This window comes from Monocercomonoides exilis (assembly GCF_001643675.1).
Source record: "Monocercomonoides exilis strain PA203 chromosome Unknown scaffold12-1864167, whole genome shotgun sequence".
NCBI lineage: Eukaryota > Preaxostyla > Oxymonadida > Polymastigidae > Monocercomonoides > Monocercomonoides exilis.
The window spans coordinates 53,352-75,901 of NW_027150557.1; the positions used below are offsets into that span (position 1 = coordinate 53,352).

General features: G+C 45.4%; 2 protein-coding genes across 2 annotated transcripts; one reads left to right on the plus strand and one right to left on the minus strand.

Annotated features, from left to right (window-relative positions):
• Positions 1 to 14: 14 nt before the first annotated feature.
• MONOS_6202 (uncharacterized protein) lies at positions 15 to 14,650 on the plus strand (the record flags this gene model as incomplete). Its single annotated transcript, XM_067876417.1, has 2 exons — positions 15 to 1,086; positions 1,296 to 14,650. 2 exons carry the CDS (start codon positions 15 to 17, stop codon positions 14,534 to 14,536), a joined length of 14,313 nt encoding a protein of 4,770 aa, XP_067731028.1. The 3' UTR covers positions 14,537 to 14,650.
• On the minus strand, positions 14,607 to 22,377 carry MONOS_6201 (putative COMM domain-containing protein 9; the record flags this gene model as incomplete). Its single annotated transcript, XM_067876416.1, has 4 exons — positions 14,607 to 14,957; positions 15,028 to 15,236; positions 15,363 to 15,567; positions 15,884 to 22,377. The coding sequence occupies 4 exons, from the start codon at positions 22,375 to 22,377 to the stop codon at positions 14,756 to 14,758; spliced, it is 7,110 nt and encodes a 2,369-aa protein (XP_067731029.1). The 3' UTR covers positions 14,607 to 14,755.
• Positions 22,378 to 22,550: the final 173 nt, after the last annotated feature.

Genomic DNA, 22,550 nt, shown 5'->3' on the forward strand with positions numbered 1-22,550 from the left:
CGACATTGATCTCAATGAATTTCCAAGATGCTCTTATTCGACTAGAAAGGAAATTTACTGCACCAGCTATTAAGCCTGGAACTAAAAATGAAGTGTCAATAATTTCAGATGGATTCCTTTTGCTAACATTTTCCACATTTGTCGATTCAGGATCATCACCTCTTCTCGTTAATCGTCATCGTCTCGAGCAATTTTTTGTAACAATGAATACAAAGCCATTATATGGAATTAGCTATCTTGCTGCTCCTCGAGTTATTTGTCGTGTACTTCTTGCATTGCGACAAAAAACAAATATTTCACATTTTCTACGTGATTTCATCCAGCATTTTTCTGGATTTTCAATAGATGCTCGACAAATATCTATGCTTCATTCTTATGGTAAAACAATGATGCGCATGAAGCATTTATTTTCCATTCATCAAACTGAAACATTAACTCTTTTCTCTAAATGGCAAAAATACTCACCGCCTTTTATTCAGCTTGCAATACACAAAGCCCAATATCAAGCCTTGTATGCACATACAGTAGTGCTTCATTCTTACGCTGCATTGAACAGTCCAGAAGCAATGGATGAAACTACAACGGCTCATCCTGCTTTATCAACATCAACTCCTGTTCAGCTTTCTCCTCAGAATTTGGATGCTTTGGTAAAAATGGTTCAAGCACCACTTGGAAATAAAAATGCACCTTCAATATCCTTATCATATGCACTTCTCTCGCTCCCACTTGCTGCTGTAAACAATCCAAGTCTGACAAAAGGATGCTTAAGAATACTTGAAAAGACACTGAACGACGACAGTTATCCATATCGCATTCAAGTCGTTGCTTCACAATCAATGGGGCTATTTCTTGCTATTTCGTGTCATTTTTCGCTTCCTTTTTTTGCTCCACAGCCATTCGGGTCAACTCCTCTTTATCGAAATCTTCAATCACTTTTGCCTTCTCCCCAATGTCTGCCTGAAATTGTTGGAAAGTCGCCATCTGCATCTTTGCTCTTTTCCAGAAAAGACAGCGATTCTTCAGAACAGTCGCCTCAGGACACGTTTCGTTCGCATGTTGGATATCTTTGCCAAGGAATGATGAAAGGTCTGTCAAATGAACAAATCATTTTGGGTAATTTTATAAACTTAATAGAAAGATTTTGGCTTTGCTAAAAATTTTTATGTTTTGTATGTTTTGTATATTTTTTGCTGAAACATTTTTTGCACGCTTTTTGAGATTTTCCCAAACTCAAATAAACATTTATTCTGTCATTTTTGTATTTGACATCTGCTTTTCCCCCACAAATTATGAAGGATCGCACACATCTCGTCTTCTGAAGGCATACACCCTCTCTCTTCTGCTGTCTGTTTGCCCGCCTCAATTTCTGTTGGCTAACATCGACTGCATCATTGATGCGCTTTCCTTCGTTGTTCTGTTTCCTCTTGCTGCACTTTGTTCCACAAACCGCTCCTCATCTTCTTCTCCTTCGTCTTCCTCGTCCATCATGTCTGCCCTGCCGACTGGCTCCTCTTCTGCTCTCCCGCAGACAGCCACAGACACATTCTGGGCACGCCAAGTGGCTGCCACATGCTTTCTCGACACTTTCGAAATGCCCAAAAGCAAAGAAGTCCACCGAAGAGGCGCCAGCCGAGCAGCCATTTCTTGCACCGCTTCGTATTGGCACCGCAAAACTACGCTTTCGTCTTCTCTTCTTTCGCTGCCTCTTTCCTGCCACACACTGGCAGATGACACACCCCCACCAAACCCTTTCATCCCCCTCGCTACACCATTCACTCCTCAGTCTTCTTCGTCTTCTTCTCCTTCTTCTGCCTCATCCCACACCACAAACACACAAACACCCTCGTCTCCGCTGAGCAGCCGGGCAAACGTGTCTGCGACGTCTGCAGAGAGCATCGACCTGATCATTGCCCAGCACTGCTTCGCACTCGCCTTCCATCTTCTGCCCCAGTCCTTCGACAGCAGCGTGCTCTCAGCTGTCTTCGACTCCTTTCTCCGCCGGCTGGACGTGTTCGACTTGATCAACGTGATGGACAAGCGGCGCAAACGAGGCACAAAACCACCTTCAGCCACACACCCCAACGCAGCGCCTTATCAGCCGTCGTCTCTCAGTCTGAAGAGCAGCAGCTTCAGCTACCCCCACATCCGCCCTGTTGAACTTCCCTTCTCTCTGTTCGACCCGCCCTTCCCTCTTCTCCCCCTGCCTCCGCTTCTGCTGCGTGCCTACCTCCGCCAGATGACATCTCTCATCCCGTCCATCCGCATCGAAGCATCCTGTGCCATTCAGCGCATCACAGGCGTCGTCTTTTCGGTGCTGTGCTTCCACCAGACACTCCAACAGCAGAATCCTCTGTCTCTTCTGCTGACTGCCCCTTCCTCGTCTTCCACTGCCCGGCAGAGAGGCCCCTCGTCTGCAGTCACCCCGCTCACCTCAGCCACCCTCACCTCATACACCGACCACCCCTTCAGCCGCACTGCCCACTTTGCCATTGCCTTCATCCGCACACTCTGCTGCTGCATCCCTTCAGCCACACCAGTCGTCCGCACACTCACCTCCCTCCTCTTCACTTCTGCCTCTTCTCTCCATTACCTCGTCGACGGCCTTGCCAAGGGAACTATCTCTGACGAGAACACATTTGCCCTTCCTCAGAAAAGACACACCCAACAGACACCGTTCAACAGACACTCAGCAAGCGAGTCTCAAACAGCTTCTTCGCTTTCTCCATCGACTCGCAGCTCGTCTGAATCTTCTCTTCCTCCGATGGCAGTCCCCATCAGAAGATTGGCTGGAGTCAAAGTGGTTCCTGAGGAGTCTCCTTCTCCCTCTCACTCTCCCACCCCTTCCAACTCACATTCGCCGTCGCCTTCTCTTTCGCCTTCGAATGCCTCGTCGACATCGCGTGAGCCTTTGCGAATTCACCAGCGACAGGCATCAGCCTCTCCCTCGCTCAGTCCAAGCACCCGCTCAGACAGCACAACCACAACTGCCTCCACTTCGAAGCCTCTTCTCAACCCGTCTGCCCAGTTCAAGTCATCCCACCCCACACAAAACATGCCATCTGCAACACCCACCCCGTTTGCCCCAAACGCCCTTTCAGCCAAAAGCACCCCGTCTCGCTCGCTCATTTCGATGGTGCTGCAGGCTGCCTCGATGCTGCGCCCACTCACAACAGCCCTCGCCTTCGTGCTCACTTCAGATGCTCCACCTGAGCCGCTGACTGCCACAACACAGCTGCAACGCCCAAGAAAGGTCGTGTGGTTGAAGGTGGACAGCGACGGAAAGAGGAAAGAAAGGAAGATGATGGTTCTGACAGAAAATTTGGGGTTTTTGACAGCTGTGCAATTCAACAAGATCATTTCCTCGCTTCCTGTGCGCTCGCTGTACAGCTACCTTTCCCAGAACACTCGCCCCTTCTCTTCTCTCTCTTCTCCCACAGCCACACTCTGCCCAGCCACTCCATTAGCCTCCACAATGCGCTCAGCCACGTCTGCCTCGCGTTTCTGTGCGCCTCTCTGCTCGCCCAGCTCCATCCGCCAGCCGATCTGCTCTTTCATTCCAATCTCTCTGTATCGCTCGCTTTGTGCCCTTTCCACTTTTCTGCTGCAGATTCCGTGTCCGTCTGCCGTCGAAGGCGGATGGCGGTTGGCGGCTGCCCTGCTCACATCGCACAGAGCATTGGGAGTGATCAACTGGAGCGAAGACGACAGCCTCGCAAAGCAGAAGGAGCGCAGAAAGAAAGGGAGAGAAGGAGACGAGCCGCAGACAGACAAATACGGACTGCTCTTTCAGGGAGAGATGAAGCTGACACGCGACGAGAAGCGGAAGAAGAGGCGACAGGACAGAAAAGTGCAGAAGCTGGCAGGGAAAGGAGGAGGGCCTGAGAGAGACTTCAGCATGTTTGACAGAGTGAGAGAAGGAGGAGACGACAGCGTCGACAGCGACACCTTCAGCGACGATCTGAGTGAGCCAGGCGAAGCAGACAGCGAAGACGAGAGAGGAGCAGCGATGGTGCTGCCGGCAGAAGGGATTGCGTCGATGTTTGTGGTGCAGCGCAGATGGAGACACGAGGCACCGCATGCAGACATTGTCGACCCAGCAGACGAGGAGATGGTGCGAAAGAGGAGCAACAAGTGGTATTTTGAGGAAGGAAACGGAATCGACGATGCGAACGAGCTGATGGAAATGAGCGAAGACAAGTCGAAGGCATCATTTTCGTCTGTTTCTGGGAGCATTTCTGGAGGAAAGGCGAAGAAGAGGTGTGCAGATGAGCAGCAGACGAAGAGCCATCTTTTGTGCTGCGGAGGAGAAATGCCCGAGTTCTTTGAGGCGCTCCCAGCATGGATTGTGGACTTGTCTGAGGAAGGCGCTCTGAATCCTCTTCTTGTGTTCTCATCCTTCCTAAAGAGAGACATTGCCATTCCGCCGCTTCCTTCAAAGCCAAAGACACTCGCTGCAAAGAGGACAGACAGCGATGACCAGTCATCAGCCAATGAACAACCTGCTTTCTCTGCACATCCCTGTGCACCTGCTGCCAAACAAGGTGCATTTGGAGCAGACAGAATAAATCAAAGTGGGAGATTCGTGTCAGGTGCCTCTCAAGGCGATGCCTCTGCTGCACGTGTTGCATCAGCATCTGACCCACCTTCCTTTACACCACTCTTCCCAGACTCGTATTCAGCAGCCATCCCGTCTTCCCCGTTTGTCCTGCACCACTTCCTCTCTCAGCGATTCTATGCACTCAGCGCCCTATCATCTGCCCTGTCGTCTGTTGGAGTGCACTTTCTGTGCACCCTCCCTTCCATCGACACTGCCAACAACACTTTTCAAGAAATGCGCAATTTTGAGGCTGCCAGCAAAGCACAGTCACCGACTGACATCTTCGGAGAGGCCAAAGCTGTTGTTGACGACTATCCAATCAGACCGCTCTTCACGTGGGAGTCGCCTGCCTTCTCGCTCATCTCGACTCTTTCCTCTCTTCTCCTCGACTGCCTGTCGATTGCACTGACACTCAACAACAGATTCGCCTCACAATATCACAGCACCCTCACCTCAGCCACGCTGATGAGCTCCTCCTCTTCTTCAGTCCCTCTCTCTTTCCTCTTCCTGGAGCGAACTCTGTTTGCTGTGTCCCACTCTCCTTCGCTCGTAGCATTGCGCTTCACTTCTCCTGATCTGCTGGCACTTGCAGCTGAAATGAGCGTGCCCTCACTTGTCCACTCGTCCCTTTCTCATGCTCTTCTCTCCCAGAACGACATCGGCATGTTTTCTTATCTCGCTGGCTCCCCTTCGTCCCCCATTGAAGACGCTGTCCTGCGCTCTCCTTCGTCTGGAAGTGCGTTGTCTGTCCCTGGCACTGTCTCATCATCCACCGTGTCTGCATCTCTCCCTTCAAACAACGTTATCCTCTCCACCTCCTTCGACCTCATCCACACCCTCCCGTCTTCCTTCAGAGAGGCCACTCCAACAATCTATCCACTCCACAGAGCACCTCTTCCTCGCTCGTTCGTTCCGTTCCTCTCAAAAGCTCCTCCACAGCCGTCGCATGTGGAGCAGAACATTGCCTCCACACTTGGCATGTCTTCTCCTTCTGCCGGAAAGAAAGGCAGCAAAGAAGATGCATCAGGCGGAGGAAGCAGCGGAAGAGACTCTCCTTCACCTTCTCAATCTCCATCGCCATCAGCTGCACACAAAGCGAACAATCCGCTGGATGTGATGTTGGCATCGTCTGTCTCACTCTCCCGCAAAACACGCGAAAATGACATCGAACTGAACGGCGCTGGTTCCATCGAGACGCAACAACCACCGCTGGCAGCGCTGCAGTTCAGAGCAGGCTGTGAGTTTCCCACTGCGTCTGATCTCGACCATGCTCTGTTCTTCAGCTCATTTGTGACACAGGCACACATCCCGACACACGACATCACTCGCCACGCCCTCGACTCAGTGGCACATGTGACATCATCCTCATCCACCGATCCTAATCCATTCACACTTCCTGGCTCAAACGTATCTTCCTCATCTTCCTCTGCATTTGTCTCTCTCACCCCATCTTCCTCGACGCCTGTTGCACCTGCCATCACTTCGACCTCTTCTTCTCTGATAGGCTCGTCTGTGGTGCTGTCGCCGTATGACTCGAATTCCATCCACGACAATCCCTTTCTGCTTCTCTTGCCTTCCAACTGGGCTGCCTCGTTTGACACCTTTTCTGCTCGCCCACTCCGCTCAGTTTGCGCCAACGCTGACACAATCAAAGCAGACGATACAGCTGTCGATTCTGATCGATGCCTCTCCTTTTCACACAACCCGTCATTTGACAGCAATCTCCTCTCAATTGCTGGCCCTGCTCCGTTGTATCCAGCCATCGGAGGGCTGTTCCTGCAGCCATTTTCGCAGCGATTCAGCAGCGTGTGCCAGCTAACCATTGCGTCTTCTGTCTTTCTGTCGTCTTGCATGACACACATCTCATCCACTGTGGACACCTTCCTCTCTTCTTCTCCATTGACTCCATCGATTCTGCAGTCGAAGCTTCCTTCTCATTCACTTGCACTCCGCTCCAACATTCTCCTCACTTCTGCACTTTTGGTCGAAGTGATCGCAGAAAGCGAACGGCAAAGCAAAGCACTCGAAAGCAAAGCAGCAAGCGAAAAAGGAAAGCTCTTTGAAGACAGCCCAAAGACACCTGGAAGAGGAAGCTCAGGGCCAAAGCCACTTTCAGCGCTGGAGACAGCGATGGCTGTGATGACAGGTGCGTCTGTTGAAACAGAAAGGGCAAATGCGAAAGGATCCAGCTGGACAGCTCGGCTGACTTCGATTGCGAGACACGCAGCGATTGGCACAGGAACATGTGTGTGTGCAACACAACAGCCAGACACAAACATTATTCCTTTGATGACACTCATCCAACGTCTATCTAATGCATCTGCCCAACCTGGACAGGCGCCGACATCAGCCACATCACCCACTGAAGGAGCAAAAGACCAGTCGCGTGCACATCTCTCAGCATTTGCTGCAACAGTCACTGTTGTCGATGACTATTCACTCGATCCAAACAGCCTCCTTCGCTTCTGCTCCTCTCGTGTCATCTGCATGTTAGCCATGTTCCCTCCAAATGGGCTGATTGGCGTCTCCCCTGAGCCTGCAAACGATCCAAACAGAGTTTCTGGCTACAAAGAGAAAGACAAACGCCTTTCGAGACACTCTTCACGCGATGGCTCAAGTGGAAGTGGAGCAACTTCTGACTCGTCCATCATTGCCATTCAACAAGGCTTAGTCACTTCGCTTTTCAATCTCCTCACTCCTCGGATTGTTCAGTTTCTCCATCCTCTTTTCAGAGTCGATGGCGTTGTTTACACAATTACTCAGTTTATTTCCTATTCATTTCTTCATCCCACTCTCTTTTCTGCCTCGCAAGATAAGACATTTCTGACTGCTTTTATTTCTGTTCTCCTCAAATTATCTGCCCATCCAATGCGAACCATCCACATCTGCGCATTAAGAGCACTTGTGCAGATCTTGTCTTCTGCCATCAGTGCTACAAGCTATTCATTCCAGCAGCAATCATCTCATTCATCTTCCTCCTCCTCTCCTCCTCCATCTCCTTCGCCTTCCCTTTCCTTCTCTGACCCCACAACCACACCTGTCTATGCACTGGCCACAACCATCACGACGATGCTGTCTTCGCTTGCCTCTCTCCTCACAACACCCACACACGACTATCCTTTAGCCATCTCGCTTGTCTCGCACGTGGTCACTCTCTGTCTGCAATGTGCACAAGCTGCTGTCTCTCTCTTTGCCCGCATTCTGTACACCTCCAACCTCCCAGCCAGCACTACACTTATGTCTGTTCTCCCGTCTCCGCTCCACTCAATCGTCCCAACTTGCACCATTGCTGCATTCAATGTCCTCTATTCACTCTCGACTTACCCATCTTCTTCTCTTTCTTCTGTTCGCAATCAGATGGCTCTTGTTCTCCTGTTGACTGCACCTACATCCAACCTCTCGTTCTCCTGCCTTCCTTTCATCAGAAGATGGTTCTACTGCGGAAGTGCCTATCTCAAGCAAGTATCGCTGGCTTATCTGCTCGGAACACTCTTTCCAACAGACAACGAAGAGGACAATGAGGCAAACATTGAAATTGAGCGCATGCTGACTGAACGAGGCATCTCGCGCCCTTCTTTCCCAGCGACCCATCTCACTCCGCCAATCTCTCTTGTTCTGTCGCTTTTGAGGGAGTGTCTGAAGCAGTTGGATGTGGAAGAGGAGGCAGAAGAGGAGACAGACACAACTGTCCTCCTTTCTGCTCTTATTTCACGTTCCATTGCCTTTTTAGAGTGCTACCAGCCGATTGCTCTATTTGAGCTCCTTCTCAGCATTCTTCGTTCTCCCACACATCCATCAGAAGTGGCAATTGCATCGAATTCCACTTCTGTTGCAAGCACGACAACAAGAACAGCAACAACAGGCACCGCAGCAGAAGCACAGACGTCCACACAGCAATCATCAGAGTCAATTCCTCTGCCACTCACACGCCATCCGTATGTTGTGAGTGGCAGTGCAGCATCTTCCTCTTCATCATCCAGCACAACGCACGGAGAATGGATAGACAGCAGCAAAGATCTGACACAAGCAAGAAGGATGGACCAGACAGCAGCAGGAAAAGAGGGAGAAAGTGCTGGAGGAAAGGAAAAGAAGAAGTTTGGTGAAAGGGAAGGCGAAGAGGTGGAGATGGGTCTGCTGAGTGAAATGACAGACTACAGCGACGAGGGAATGACAGTGTCTGTGTCAATGGCATTTGGAGGAGGAGAAGGAGGAGGAGGAGGACAAGGAGGAGGAAGAGGGCTGATGGGCAGTTTGGGAGAAGACGAAACTCCACTTTTGTATGACGAGGACGAAGATGATTTGGGGAAGCCTTTACGATTGAAAGAAAAGAGATTGGCTGGAAATCAGATGGAAGAAGAAGAAAACAACGAAGAAGATGAAGAAGAAGACGATTTTGTGTCACGAAGAAGAAGAGAAGAAGAAGAAGAAGACGAAAATGAGGGAATTTTGGGAGATCAAAACTTTGACGACGAAGATTCTGTAGATGATGATGGAGAAGGACTCAGCAATTTCGGTAGAGAAAATGCCATGTTGCAGGGAAGAAAACAAAAAGGAAGACAACAAGAAGTTCCATCTGTGCAGGAAAAGAAAAAGAAAAAGAAGAAGAAAAATGAAAAAGCAGAATATTCTGAGAAAGCGAAAGGGATTTCACACGAAGGAGTGGGCAGTCAGCTGATGAAGCTCAATCCATCTGGCTTTATGACAGCATATCAGTCACCCTGGCTACTCAGAACGCCTTCATCCTCAGACTCGCTGAGGATGTCTGCGCCTTCTTCGATTCTTGCCCCTTCTGCCTCTCAGGCAACAATCGACTTCTCAACCGATCTTCAGCGTCTGGTTGTGCTGGAAACATTGTTTGCAAGTCCCGACGACGAAGACATTCGAGCCCATTCATTCAATACTTTCTGCTTTTCGATCCAGAGACGCATTTCCGCACTGAAAGAGCTGAGCGGAGTACTTATTCTTCTGCTTTACTCGATCCCTAGCGAGACACAACCACCTGCATCGACAATACACCCAACCCTTCTGCCGTTCTTTGGCTATGCCCGTTCAATGCGACTGATGCGAGAAGAAGTCTGCCGATCGTTTTTGGCATTTCTCCACCAGCAGTTCCTCTCCATCGTCTCGTTGCTGTCTCAAATAGCAACAACTGCACCATACACAGGACTAACCCAATCAACCAGGCTATCTCCTTCACTCCGTCCTATCCACACTCTTTCTCTGCACAGCGAGCGACTACAGGAAAGTGCATTGAACTGCATCTCTTTTCTGACTCAGATTATTGCACTTTCCTTTGGAGAACCATCTGCCCCTGGAACAACATTTATTCCACAGCCCTCGCGTCTGTCTGACGATGAGGATGAATGGGGAATGCAGCAGCGAATGCAAGACGACGACGACCAGGACGATGATTTTGACAGTGACACTTGGATCATCACGCGTGCAGAGGTGCAGCTGACTCTTTCTGTGCGCACAACAGCTGAATGCTTGTGGAAGCAGCTAAATTTGTCAAACATCCTAAGCACAAAGGCAGCTGATGCTGGTAATTGCGAAGTTACGCCTTCTCATCTCCATCAGATTCCATCTTTTGCACAGACTGCTTCATTACCTCGCTTCATGGCTGCTGCCTCTGTCGCCTCGACTTTTCTTCTTTCGGGCGCATTCTCGTTCGGTGCCACAGCCGAGCACATTTTTGACTTGCTCATTGCACCTGCATTCCACGTTCCGTCCAACTTCGACCTGTCCATTTTTGCAGGAGAATTCAAATGGCACGCAATGACATCGCTGGCACAGCAGCTATTTGGAGATCTTGTTGTTGCAGGTGATCCTCATCTTGCGGGAGACACATCTGCCTGCCTTTCTGTCTCTCTTTGTTCGTCGCTGTGTGCTCTTCTCTTTCGGTTGGTGCGAAGTCTTGCTCTTCTTTCGCTGGCTGCCTTTTGCACAGACAACACACCTCTCCGCAGAGATGCGCCATCAACTCCATTCAACCAGTGGATCCGAAGAATGAAGCGAACGAAGAAAGAGCTTCGCACTTTTCTGACGCCACATCTTCCCGTTTTTGTTACGATATTCCGCACAATTGTGGCACTTGCACCGTATTTGTCAGCTGCACCTCCGTTGCCTTCTCACATCAAGCAAACAAGAGGCCGCTCTTCAAATGAGATCTTTTCTCACTCGCGATCACAGCCAGCTAGCAGCCAGAGCTCAAAGCAACAGGACGACTCAACATCCAGTTCAGACTCATCGACAGAACAATCAACTCAATCAAGCACAGAAATTGTGGATGATCTTGTTACGAGATCAACCTTTTTCAATCCTCACAAACTTGTCAAAGAGCAGAACGGACTAACAGTTTTGGCAAGTTGTGTGCTTTCCTTCCTGACTGGGTGCCCAATTGATGTTGCTGCTCCGATGAAGCCATCCATGTCGTCTTATGAGTTCTTGTCAGTCTCTTCGTATTTGGATGCAGACACAGGATCTGAAGACAGCAGACCAGCACTTCGTCTTCCTCTGACTCGTCTGCTCACACTCACAAAAACAGCACAGGACGAGTTGAGAACAGCCATTCTTCTCAGCAGTGTTGTTCTTGCTTCGTTTGTCCAGCAGATTCAAAATCAAAAGAAACTTAAACCAAAATCTGATGTTCGAATGACATTCTCTGACGGTATCGGCACTGACTCACTGGATGAAGGAAATGTTGGGCGCCTTATCCACCAAAAGCCCGAGCTTCCCGCCATTCAGCTCGATTTGGCATCACAGTTGGAGATTGTTCGAGTGCTGACACATTTCTCACAAATGGCACTTTCTTCACCAAAGATTCTTCTGCCATCAGCTGCACTTTCAACAGGCTCACTTGGCCCAATCGATCTTTTGGCCACGTTCTCTCTTTTCGGAGTCAACAGTCCACTTTCTCAATCCTCTTTCAATCTCTCTTTGTCCAGCTTCTCATTCTCCACTCTTTACTCCCACTTCCACAAATCTCTTCTTCCAAAACCTCCACCAGAACTCGATCCATCTCCATCCTCCATTTTTGAGGGTGAGTCACTTCCCCTTTCAATCCCAGTTTCGCAGCAGCTTTCTTATCTTGCTCTGATTGCACCAAACTGCGGATATCGCTCTGCCTTCACATCTTTGGCACTCAGCTCACACTTCTCTCTGATCCGCTGTCAAGCATCGATGACTTACCCGACACTTCTCCTTTCAACACTCCCGTTCAACCTTCGATCACTGAGCAGCAACACTCTTCCACCCAGTGCGTCTTCCTCTGCTTCTACTTCTTCCTCAACAACAGTCGCCCCACGCAACAACTTCGAAGTGATTCATGGACTACTCCAATCATATGTTGCTTTGAGTCGTACTTGCGATGCGCTGTTTCCTTCGCTGTCTCATTCGCTAGCTGAACATCCAGATTCTTCTGAAGTTGACATCGGTGATCCAACATATGTCATTTCTCTGCTAAGTTCAACTACTTTCCTGAAGGTGTTCATTGAGACAGCTGAGCTCACTGCAGTCAAGTTAACTGAAATATTTGATGCTTATCAGAGGCATCCAGGTCCTATCGAGCTGTTTGACGACAAAATACCTGCAACACGCACCACTGTTTTCAATCAATTTGATTCATTGGAGCTTTCAGTGCTGGTTAAGAGTCTTTTGGCTGGGCTGACTCCACTTACGCATCTGACAGAAAATGCACTCGATGTTGTGGTTGCTCTGTGCACTCCTTCTGAAAGAACAGTCTCTTATTCACCAACAAACGCCCAGAAACCAATTCTGAAACCACCTGAAAAGCTGAAAGCAAACGAGCCGCGAGGACCGATGGATGTGGTGAGAGCAGTTTCTGTTTGCACAAGCTTTATTCTACTCCGAGATGTGGTCCTGCCTCTCCTCTTGTTTGCTATTCGTCTTGCCAATCTCCTTTGCGCACAGAAAAATGCATTGTTTTGGGTACAGAAAGAGAATTACATACCAATTGCATTACATAAGACGATTCTATCCTTTGCCACATTTATCATGCAACACGAAGAATGTTTCGAGAATTATGCCATCACCACATTCAGCTCACTTGCAAGCACATACATTTACTCTCCTCTTAAAAGACCAGCAAAAGCCACAGATGCTACGCAACCATCATTTCCACCTCCTTTCACAACTTTGTCTCAACTCATTTCTTTCGCTGGGCTTCCTCAAAATGCTCTCGATTCACTCACAAAGCCATGCTATTTTGAGGCAACAGCGCGTTGCTCTCACTTTGAAAAGGGAATACCTCGCTTCAGCTTCACCGAGGATGTGACAATTGATGGACTCCCAACACGGAACAGCATGCATCCCAAAGCAGACAGTACCATCGTCCGCCGTGTGTCTCAAGTGATTGCCTCGCTCTTCACCATCCACCGCTGCTCAACAATATACGTCAATCATTGCGTCAAATCGACCACAAACTCCGGGCGTCCGAAGCGTCTTTCTTTGAGTGAGCCTCTCGTTGCGAAGGAGGTTGTGCAGCTTCTCAGCAACACGCTGTCAATTTCACGGTGGATGCCAGATGGCGCACATCTGCTGCCAATCGACCACCAAATGAAGTGCCAGTTCCGTGGTGTTCTTCTTTGCTACATCAGCCACTCATTCAGACTCGATGCAAGCACACTTTGCAGGCTGTGCCCGATGCACGATGTGATCACAAACCTTCCAACATGCCATATCACACTCGGACGCACACGTATTCAGCAAGCTCGGCTGAATGCAAGCAAATTCGATTACTCTGAACCGAAGCTCCGAAATGAAAATATGACAACTACACTTGCAAGCGACATATTTAAAGAGGAACTTGATGTGAAAGGAAGGGTGCAGGAACACATCACAGCAGAAGTGCTTTTGCTTACAGTGCTATGGACATTAGAAGGGATGTACCACACATACAGGGCACTCCCACTGATGATGCATCAAGTACTCAAAGAAGACGTTGATTTCATCCTCTTCTTTTCCACTTCAATGCTGATACCTTTGCTGAATGCTTTGACAGACTGTCCGCTCAGTCTTGTGACTCCAACGGTTGCCAACCTGATCGACAGAGTGATGACACTCGGAATGAACATTTTGTTTTACTTTTCTAATCTGCTGGTGCTGTTTGCTCAGGAAGTGCTTTCACCAAAGCCACCTGCTATTTCTTCTGTGCATTCCATTAATTACACTGCCGATCTTCGCCGTGCAGGAATCCTCAAATCGCGCCCAGCAACAAGAGATGCATTCAGAGCAGAGAACAGACCACCGCGATCAGAAACACTTCTTGCTGCCAACGGACTAGTTGGATTATTTGCACTTGGTCTTGTTCATCTATGCTGCTTCATCTGCACTGCTGAAATGCCATCGTTTATGAACTCTAAACCAGATGTTGACGATTCCGTGTCCTGCTTAAGCGCCGTTCCCACGCCATTATGCCAGATTTCTGGCAGACCTCGTTTCCCTGCCGCATTAGTTTCGTGTGCTCAGGCATTTATCGTTGCCACTTGTGCTTTCTATGCCCCAGACGAGCATGTAATCCTCGAAGCACCACTGTGCATTGGATACAAAACATTCTTAAACGAACTTCTTCGAGAAGCACGGGCAGCAGAACAGAGAAAGAAGGAGAAAATCAGAGCGATAACAGAAGCAGAGCAGCAGAGAAAGAGAAGGATGGCACAGCCTTCCAGAAAATATGATAATTATACTGAGAGCACAGAAACGGAGTTTACCGAATCACCTTCATTCTTTGAGTCTTCTGTATCAGTCGATCAGCACACGTCAATATTAAACAATCCATCGACACAATACTCTGCCTCTAAATCTGCCCAGAAGCCAGCTGAAGAAGTTCGCCATGTTCCGAAAAAGAAAAAGAAAAAGAAGGACAAGAAGAAAAGTTGGAACGACCAGCCCGATATTGAATTAGTTTTAAATTTTGATTAATTTTTTAATTTGTGGATTGTAAGTTTAGTGTTTTATCTCATATTAAATTTTTGTTTTTCTTTTTACAAAATTTGTAGATTTTTCTTTTATGTAATAATTCAATATATGTTCATAACGTAGAAATAAAGTTAAGAAAAGAAAAAGCTCTCTAAAATGCAGCGTAGAAAATTGAAATGATCCAAAATAATTGTAAAAAAAAACAGTCAAATGTACTCAACACTACTCCGCATTTGCAACAGATTGAAGTTGATCACGTATTTTCCCCAAACCTTCCAACATAGCTTGAAGAGTCTCTCGTCCCATCTCAAATTCCACAAAATCAGAAGAAGAAGGATCTTCCATTTTTTCAACTTGTATTTTAACCATAGCGGTTGGAGCTGTGACTGATGTGGTTCCGGTGTGGCTTGCTTTTAGATGAATACTATAAAAACAAATAACGACAATAGCATAATCACAATGAAAACAATTTTGAAAATAATAAGAAAACGAACTTCCAATCAAGGCTTTGAAAGCGAGGAAGTGAGAGTTGATTGCTAAGGGTTGCTTCGCTCCATTCAGTGTAATTCAATGAAAGAATTGTTGAGAGAAGAGTTCGAAGTTGTGGATGAAATTCCGTTGGGAAAAGTCCAGCAATAGATTCAACTGTAGATAGCTGATAAAACAACACCATTCTTATCAAGGAAGTTATTGCGGATAAAAGCTTAAAATTTCAAAACAAATAAATTTTTAATTAAAAAAGAATATCAAATTTTCAACATTTAGAAATTTGACAAATATTAATAATTAATTTAATAAAGATAATTAAAATTTATTTCGCGCAGCACACAGAGGAAACAGCATCTTCAGTTAGTTTGAGTGTCTCTTTGTAAGCGCGAATTTGTTCCCGAGGAAACTCTTGGAGACGATACTGAAAACACTTTTCAATGATGTCCTCTGCGAGAGAACGCTTGTCGCACTTTAAAAGATGATATAGAGACGGAAAATCTATTGGTGTTGGCTGCATGCGTTCTATAAAGGGTGAAGAAAGTATACTTGTGGTAAGTTGATCAAACTTTTTTTTTAAATATACATAGATAATTTCAAATTAAGAATTGAAATGCAATGATACAATAAAAAAAATAAAGTGAAAATAGTAAATACAAAAATAATAGTTAATTATTATTTTTCAAAAACTCTGTGAAAATCTCAATGATCCATCCACATCTTTGATTTTCTTTTAATGAGCAGCCAATTGATGGATCATTTATTATAGATAAAATTGGATTAGTACGTGTCGATTTTTTGCAATTGTTCACCGTTTTCAAAAATTGTTCTTGCGCAAAAGGTGAATGCTTCAGCAACCCAAACATTATTTCGTAGTTGGATTCAAAAAATGGTGTAACATCAACGAACCAATTTGCTAATGTTTGAATCAAAAGTTGAATAAACGAAGCAGACAATGGGGAGGAAACAATGGAGTAGGACAAAGAAGCCGTGTCTGGGGGAGGTGGCTTCGATATTCTTTTGATTAACGAGAGAATAGAATCAAAGCAAAGTGGTGTTAGCTCTCTTTCTCTGCAAGCATATCGATAGAGAACAAGCAACGCAGAACGAATTGCACAACCGCTCGCTCCAAATTTTTGATGGAAGACATCAACAGCTGTGACGGACGATGACTGAGAATACACATGTGATTGTAACTTGATGTCTGCCATTAAATCCATTAGACACTTCGGCAAATTTAACTTGCCAACACATTTTGGCAGATAATTATGCGAAACAGGGAGCAAAAGAGAAATACGATTTTGCTGAGAGATGGAAAGCGTAGAAAACACGCAGTTTATCAAAGCTTCTGCAAGTGCTGGATGAGAATACGAAAGCACAATTGGAAGGAAATTAGAAGAAAATTGAGAAATTGCATTCTCTTTTGACTGAGGCAGAAGAGCTGTTTGAGCATCCGACAAAGAAGGAGATAGGAAAGAAGTGTGAGATACACTCAACTTTTTGTTATTAACACAAAGCAGAAGTGGAGAAATGATAGGCAAAAGCTTCTGATTGCGAAGAAACAGAGGAGCGAATCCGTTGAACGATTCGTCGAATTGTCTGAAAATGAGACAGGAGAGCGAATATTCAAAGAGGAAGAGAAGAGACTGAGACGTTTCAAACAGATCAGAATAGAAGTTGATGGCTGACTGATGATGATGGGTGTGAAGAAGTGAGAGAAGAAAGGCAAAAAGTGGATTGCTTATTTCAGGGGTAAATAAGGAAAGCGGCTGTGGAAGCGATGCTGATGCAGATGAAGATGAAGGATCAGAAGTCGAAGAAGACAAATGTTTAGTGAATTTTCCAAGAAGAGGAGGAAAAGGCACAAAATAATTGAGTTGATCGCAGATGGTTTTATCGTTGGATACTAAAAACAAAGCCAGTTTATGTGATTGCCGAGATGTTAGAGTTGGTATGTCATACGAAGAATAAGAAGAATCTTTATGCATTTTTGATTCTGAAGAAGATGACGATGACGATGAAGATGAAGATGATGGTAATTCTGAGAACTCGTTTATTTCATCAAATCCATAATTCAGAAGCAAAGAGAGAAAATGCATGACCTTTTCGTCGTCTTCGTCCAATTTGCCATCTTCATTTTTGTGAGTCTCAATCCACAACGGAACAAGATAAGCTCTTTGCTGATTGGGGGAAGTCTGTGCAACAGTCAACACCACATTTGAAGAAGAAGAAGAAGTAGAAGATGATGATGAATAAGATTTCTTATCTTCTTCTATTTTTTCATTCTCTCCTTTCTTTTCTTTCTGAGAGTGTTCTTTTAGTATTAATTTTGAAGATGAATTTGGAGGAAAATTCGATTGCTGAGTAAACTCATCTGGAGCATCTTTCACATTCGGCTGGGATGACAAATGATTTGAGGTGGAAGAAGGAGAACAGGTTGAAGGTTGATTGACTTCTTTATTTTGAGCAGTTGATGCATTTGTTGCTGCAATTTCATTGTCCTTTGCGATTGGTATTGGAATTGTTCTTTCTCCGCAATCACAACCCAGACACGATGTGACGCTCACAAACATCTCTTTAATCGAGTCCTTCAGATCGTTCCTTTCGGGATATGCTGCAGAAGGAGGCAAAAATCTGACATCAGCAAGGAGGTTCACAAACCTGGCGAGTAAAGGCGAAAGCTGAATGAAAGGCGAAGCTGCTGAAAAAATAGAAGGAATCAAATTGGAATTCAATTCAAATTCTTCTTCTTTCTCTTTTTCTTTGCAATCCAAACATTCAATGCTCTGTTCTGGCTGATCTTCAAACACTTGTATCCAATTTATTCCCTCAAAGAACACTTCACAGACATCCTTTCCCATCCAACCAGCAAACAGATGCTCATTTTTTCTGTGCTCTTTTGCCAGCTCAAAAATAACAGTTAGGTTTTTGGTGATTTCTGTCAAGGCATATTGCCTCTGCTTGAAGATTCTTAGCAAATCGCCTTTGTTAATTTTGTCACTTGGGCTGTCTCTCACATTTTGTGAATTTGCAGCCATGCACTCGTTGTTCAGAAAGCAGAAGAACTCGAGGAGAGAAAGCGATGGGCGGAAAGAATAAAGAGCATCAAACGAAAACTCGACTGGGTCATTTTGCGAAGACGATAATCCGTGCCATCCGAAGAGAGGCGCTGCAGCTGCATCCAACGAACACTTCACTCGACTCTCCCATTTTGGCAGCGGAACAAACAATTTTGCTGGATTCTCTTCGGCTTTGCTGCCTTTTGGCTTTTGTGTGATTCTTGCCATCATTCTGTTCTGCTGGATCTGAATCCACGACCGCAGCAGCATCTCCTCCATCAGCAGCGCATCAATCGCTTCGAGGACAGCTGCACCCAAAAGATGATGCGTTCGCAGAAGCACAGTGACAGGCATTTGCAGAGCAGGATTGACCACCAAAAAGGAATACGGACGAGCCACAGCTGAAGAAGAGAAAGAGGTTGAAAATGAATACGATGAGCTCATCGGCACTTTTTCTTTATAAGCAAACTGAGTGACAACACGTGGAAGTGGAAATGCAGATGAAGAGGATGTTGATTGAAGACATGGAACAGGAAATGATTCGGAAAGAAACGGTGAAGAAATAAAACTGCCACAAGCAGTTATTGACGATCTGGGATTTTGATATTCAAAAGCAGGAGGAGAAGGAGAAAGAAGAGGATCTGAGTGCCATTTGACGAGATAATCAATCAGAGAAATCCACGAAGATGCAGCAACAACAAAAGGCAAAGAATGGAACGGGTTTTCTTTTCCTGCTAAATGCTTTGGAGGAGGCGCCATGAAAAGAAAGCACTCTAAGCTATCAATACAGAATGAACAGTCAACAATTCCAGTGAAACAATTCGCTAATTTCTGCTTTGCCTGCTGCGTCCTTTCGTACGAATATTGAGGTGCCCCACAGTTGTATTTGTCTAATTCATTTTCAGTCGATCCAACCATTCTTTCATTCTGAGCATCAGAACTTTCATTCAAATCGACCGATTCGTATTCCTCCCAACGCATTTTCATTCGAATTGGAATGCAAAATGGCTGTGTCATCGAAGTGAACGTTTTAACTTTCTGTTTTGTTTGTGTAAACTTAATGAGAGAGAACATAGGAATGTTTTTGCTTTCAAGAGGTTTAGAAACTCTGAACGAAAAGGCTGCTGTTGCTGAAGAAGAAGTTGAAAACTGATTTGTCTGACGAGTTGTTTCTGCACTGCAAGTAATGCCTTCAAATGGATATGCCATCTGAACAATGAGGCCAAATGAATGCAACAAAAGCGCAGAAACAAGCAGAGCTTTTTGGGGCAAAGGCATCCAGCTGCACACATTCAACAGCGTTAAACTGCTTTCAGAACGAGATTGAGCTGCTGTTTTGTTGATGACAATGTTATGGAGACTTGCTCTGTAATGAACAGATCCAACTTGATTCAAAATTGCAATTGAAAAAGGATCAAAATCTGCATCGCTGTTTTTGTCTGCAATATCCATCGCTTCGAGAATCAGTTGCAGCAGCTGATTGATAGAACACGGATAATCAGATGAATGCTCAATGTTTTTTTCACTGTTGCAATGCGCAACAAACAGCTGGTATCCAAAATCACAAACCATCGAAATAAGAATCTTCAAGTTGCTGTAAATATTCGCAGATTTGAAGTTCTGATCAGGAAGACTTTTCAATGCAGAATGCAGCGTCTCGCAGAGAAACAATAAAGAGATGGACTTCTTAAGCGAATGAGGAAGTGCAGAGAAAGAGGAATCATCAGGCAGCTCTGAACTTTTTGCAAAGTAGTCAGGAATATGAAGAGTATCGAAAGACATCCAACTTTCTTGATGTAGTTCGACAAACGAACGGGCTTGCTTCACAGTCGAAAATGGCCAATTTAATTGCAAATCCGAATTGGTTTTGAATTCAGATGGAGAAGAATTTGAAAGCTGGAAAGATGATGAAGATGATGAAGAAAGCGAGGAAAGCGAAGAAGAAAAGAGAGACGAGGAAAATGATTCATCCATAATAACAGAAACAAATGTCAGAGGAATCATAGAGAACTCATTTGTGATGTCATCAACAAACAGGAGAGGATGCGAGTCATGTGTTGTTGACGATAGCAGAAATTGTGAAGGTTTTACAAAGCAACTGGATGACTGGGTTGCAACAGAAGAAGAGGAAGGTTCTCTTGACTGCCATGATGATTGCAGAGATTGTTCTTTCTTATTTCTTTTCAATAAATACTGTGAAACTAATGTCGCATGCACAGAATCAGCAGCTTTAGCAATTGTTGATTGGTTCATATACCCAAAAATATGTGACCGAGGAAGAGATCGGAGATATTTGGTCATTCCCCTTTGTCCCAATAAGCTCCAAATGCCTTCCATAACAGTGGAAGTTGTTGGGTAATTCAATGGAGAGTAAATACGTACACCGTTTGAGGGAAACGATGAGAAAGGAACAAATGAAAGTGAACTCGCATTACAATCTTCACTTTGCTCATTCTGAAGGTACATTCCATTTGTTGCATCCGATTCATTTGCTGAAACAGAAGTTTCACCAATTACTTTAGTCTGCTTCTCGTTTTGAGTTTTGGATTTTTGCTGCAAATCCAAAAGGATGCGATGACCTTTGGCAGCATTTGCGTTGAACGATCCATCTTTGTGCTGCCATTCAACCTCTTCCACAAAGTCTCTTTCGATGATCTGTCCGCACCATTCATTTTTTGTATCAAATATTGAACGTCTCTCCTCAGATTCAAATGACATCGCATCACTTTCCAGTTGGCTGTATTCCCCATGTTTGCCTTTCTTCATTCTCATTTCCTTTTCAAGAAAAAGCTTTCTCTTTGCCATCAAGCACTCCGACCGATTGGCGCCCTTCCACAAGAATTCTTCTTCTTCTGCCCAAGAAAAAAGCCCTCTTCTCCGTAAGTCACTTATCCACATCCAGCAATGATGCTCTCCTCCTCCCACTACATGTCTATCCTGAATGTTTCTGTCAATTCTTTTGCGAACATCCGGTTTATCACTCAAACATGATTCAGAATCTTTTCCAGCAATACATCTCTCCTTCGTTTTAGCAATTAATTCTTTATGTCCATGCTTCATAAGCCACTCATCCACGCTTCCGTCAGTCTTTTCCTTTCTTCTCAGATCCAACGAAATAGTAATTCGCTCAATCAGTTTCGTCACTCCTTCGTTCAGCCACACACATCCAAGTCTCGACGCAGTGACGAGATTGCCGATGAATGAGTGAAAGAGCTCGTGGGTAGCAATCGCAGAGAGGAAATTCGACGTCCAATATTCTGCTTTTGTGAGAGGAAGCGCCACACACGAAAGTGGAAACACGACACAACCCCAATTTTCCATTCCTCCAAAATTGCTTTCAGGCAGCGCGAGAAAAGTCATCGCAGGAAGAGAGTAAGGAAGGGAGAAGAAAGTCTGAAAATTAGACAGCCAGCGAGCGAGAAGAAAAAGAAGCGATTGCAAATGGAGAAGATGAACCGATGGAGCCAAAGGCGATATAACACGACATAAAATGGATGAAGAATAATTAGAAGAGTATGAATTTGTTGAAGACAATCGTAATGAATCACTCGATGAATCAGATGAATTGCTTGATGAAGGCGAAGAATCTGATGCTGATGAAATGCCATCTGCAGAAGAGCTTTTTTCGAAATATGATTCTTGTGCAAAAGGAGGAGGAAAGGAGAATTGAGGAATTGGAAAAAAAGGGTTTGGCCGCAGTTTCCTTTCAAGAAGTGGTGCCTCAAGTGAAGTTTCTTCCAGATCTGTATCATTATATTGATCCAGCGGTGTTGGCGAAATAATACGTGGAAATTTGGTAAGTTGCTTTGAGGGGTATCTCGGAATTGTTAAAGAAGAGACGCTGAATGGCGCAGAAGATACCAAAAAGTGAAAAAGATAAGTTGCTATTGGAGGCGTCGGAAAAAATGTAATTCTTGCAGTAGGAAGATAATATTCAGTTAATGATGCTGAAGAAAATTGTATTTGGGGGTAAGTGATATTCTGTATCTGCCATCCAAGTGGAATTGGTATTGGCTTAACCCATTTTGGTCGTCTGCCAATGCTCGTTTCTAAATAATCAGTGCCAATGTTAGATATTTGAATGTGACTGCAATTGGCATTGCTATGCGTTGTATTCAAAATGTCTTGAAGATCTGTTTTTTTCACCAATGTTTCTTCCATGCTAATATCAGGAATACTCTGGTATTTATCATCATTAACAGATTTGATAATCGTGAGGTCAAAAGATGTAGAAAAAGCTTCAACAGCGTTGTCACTTGTCATTGCATGCCTGAAACATTCAATATAGTCCCATGGCATATTTGAAATAAATGTGTGAAATGTCGTGGGTATTTCAAGATGAAGTCTCAAAGGTATTTTCACCGAAAGACAATCAAAACATGGAAAAATTGAACGACAATAATAAGGGCAGCACTGAGTCGTATAAAATAATGGATAAGGATTATCACGATGATTAAGGGAATATTCCGTTG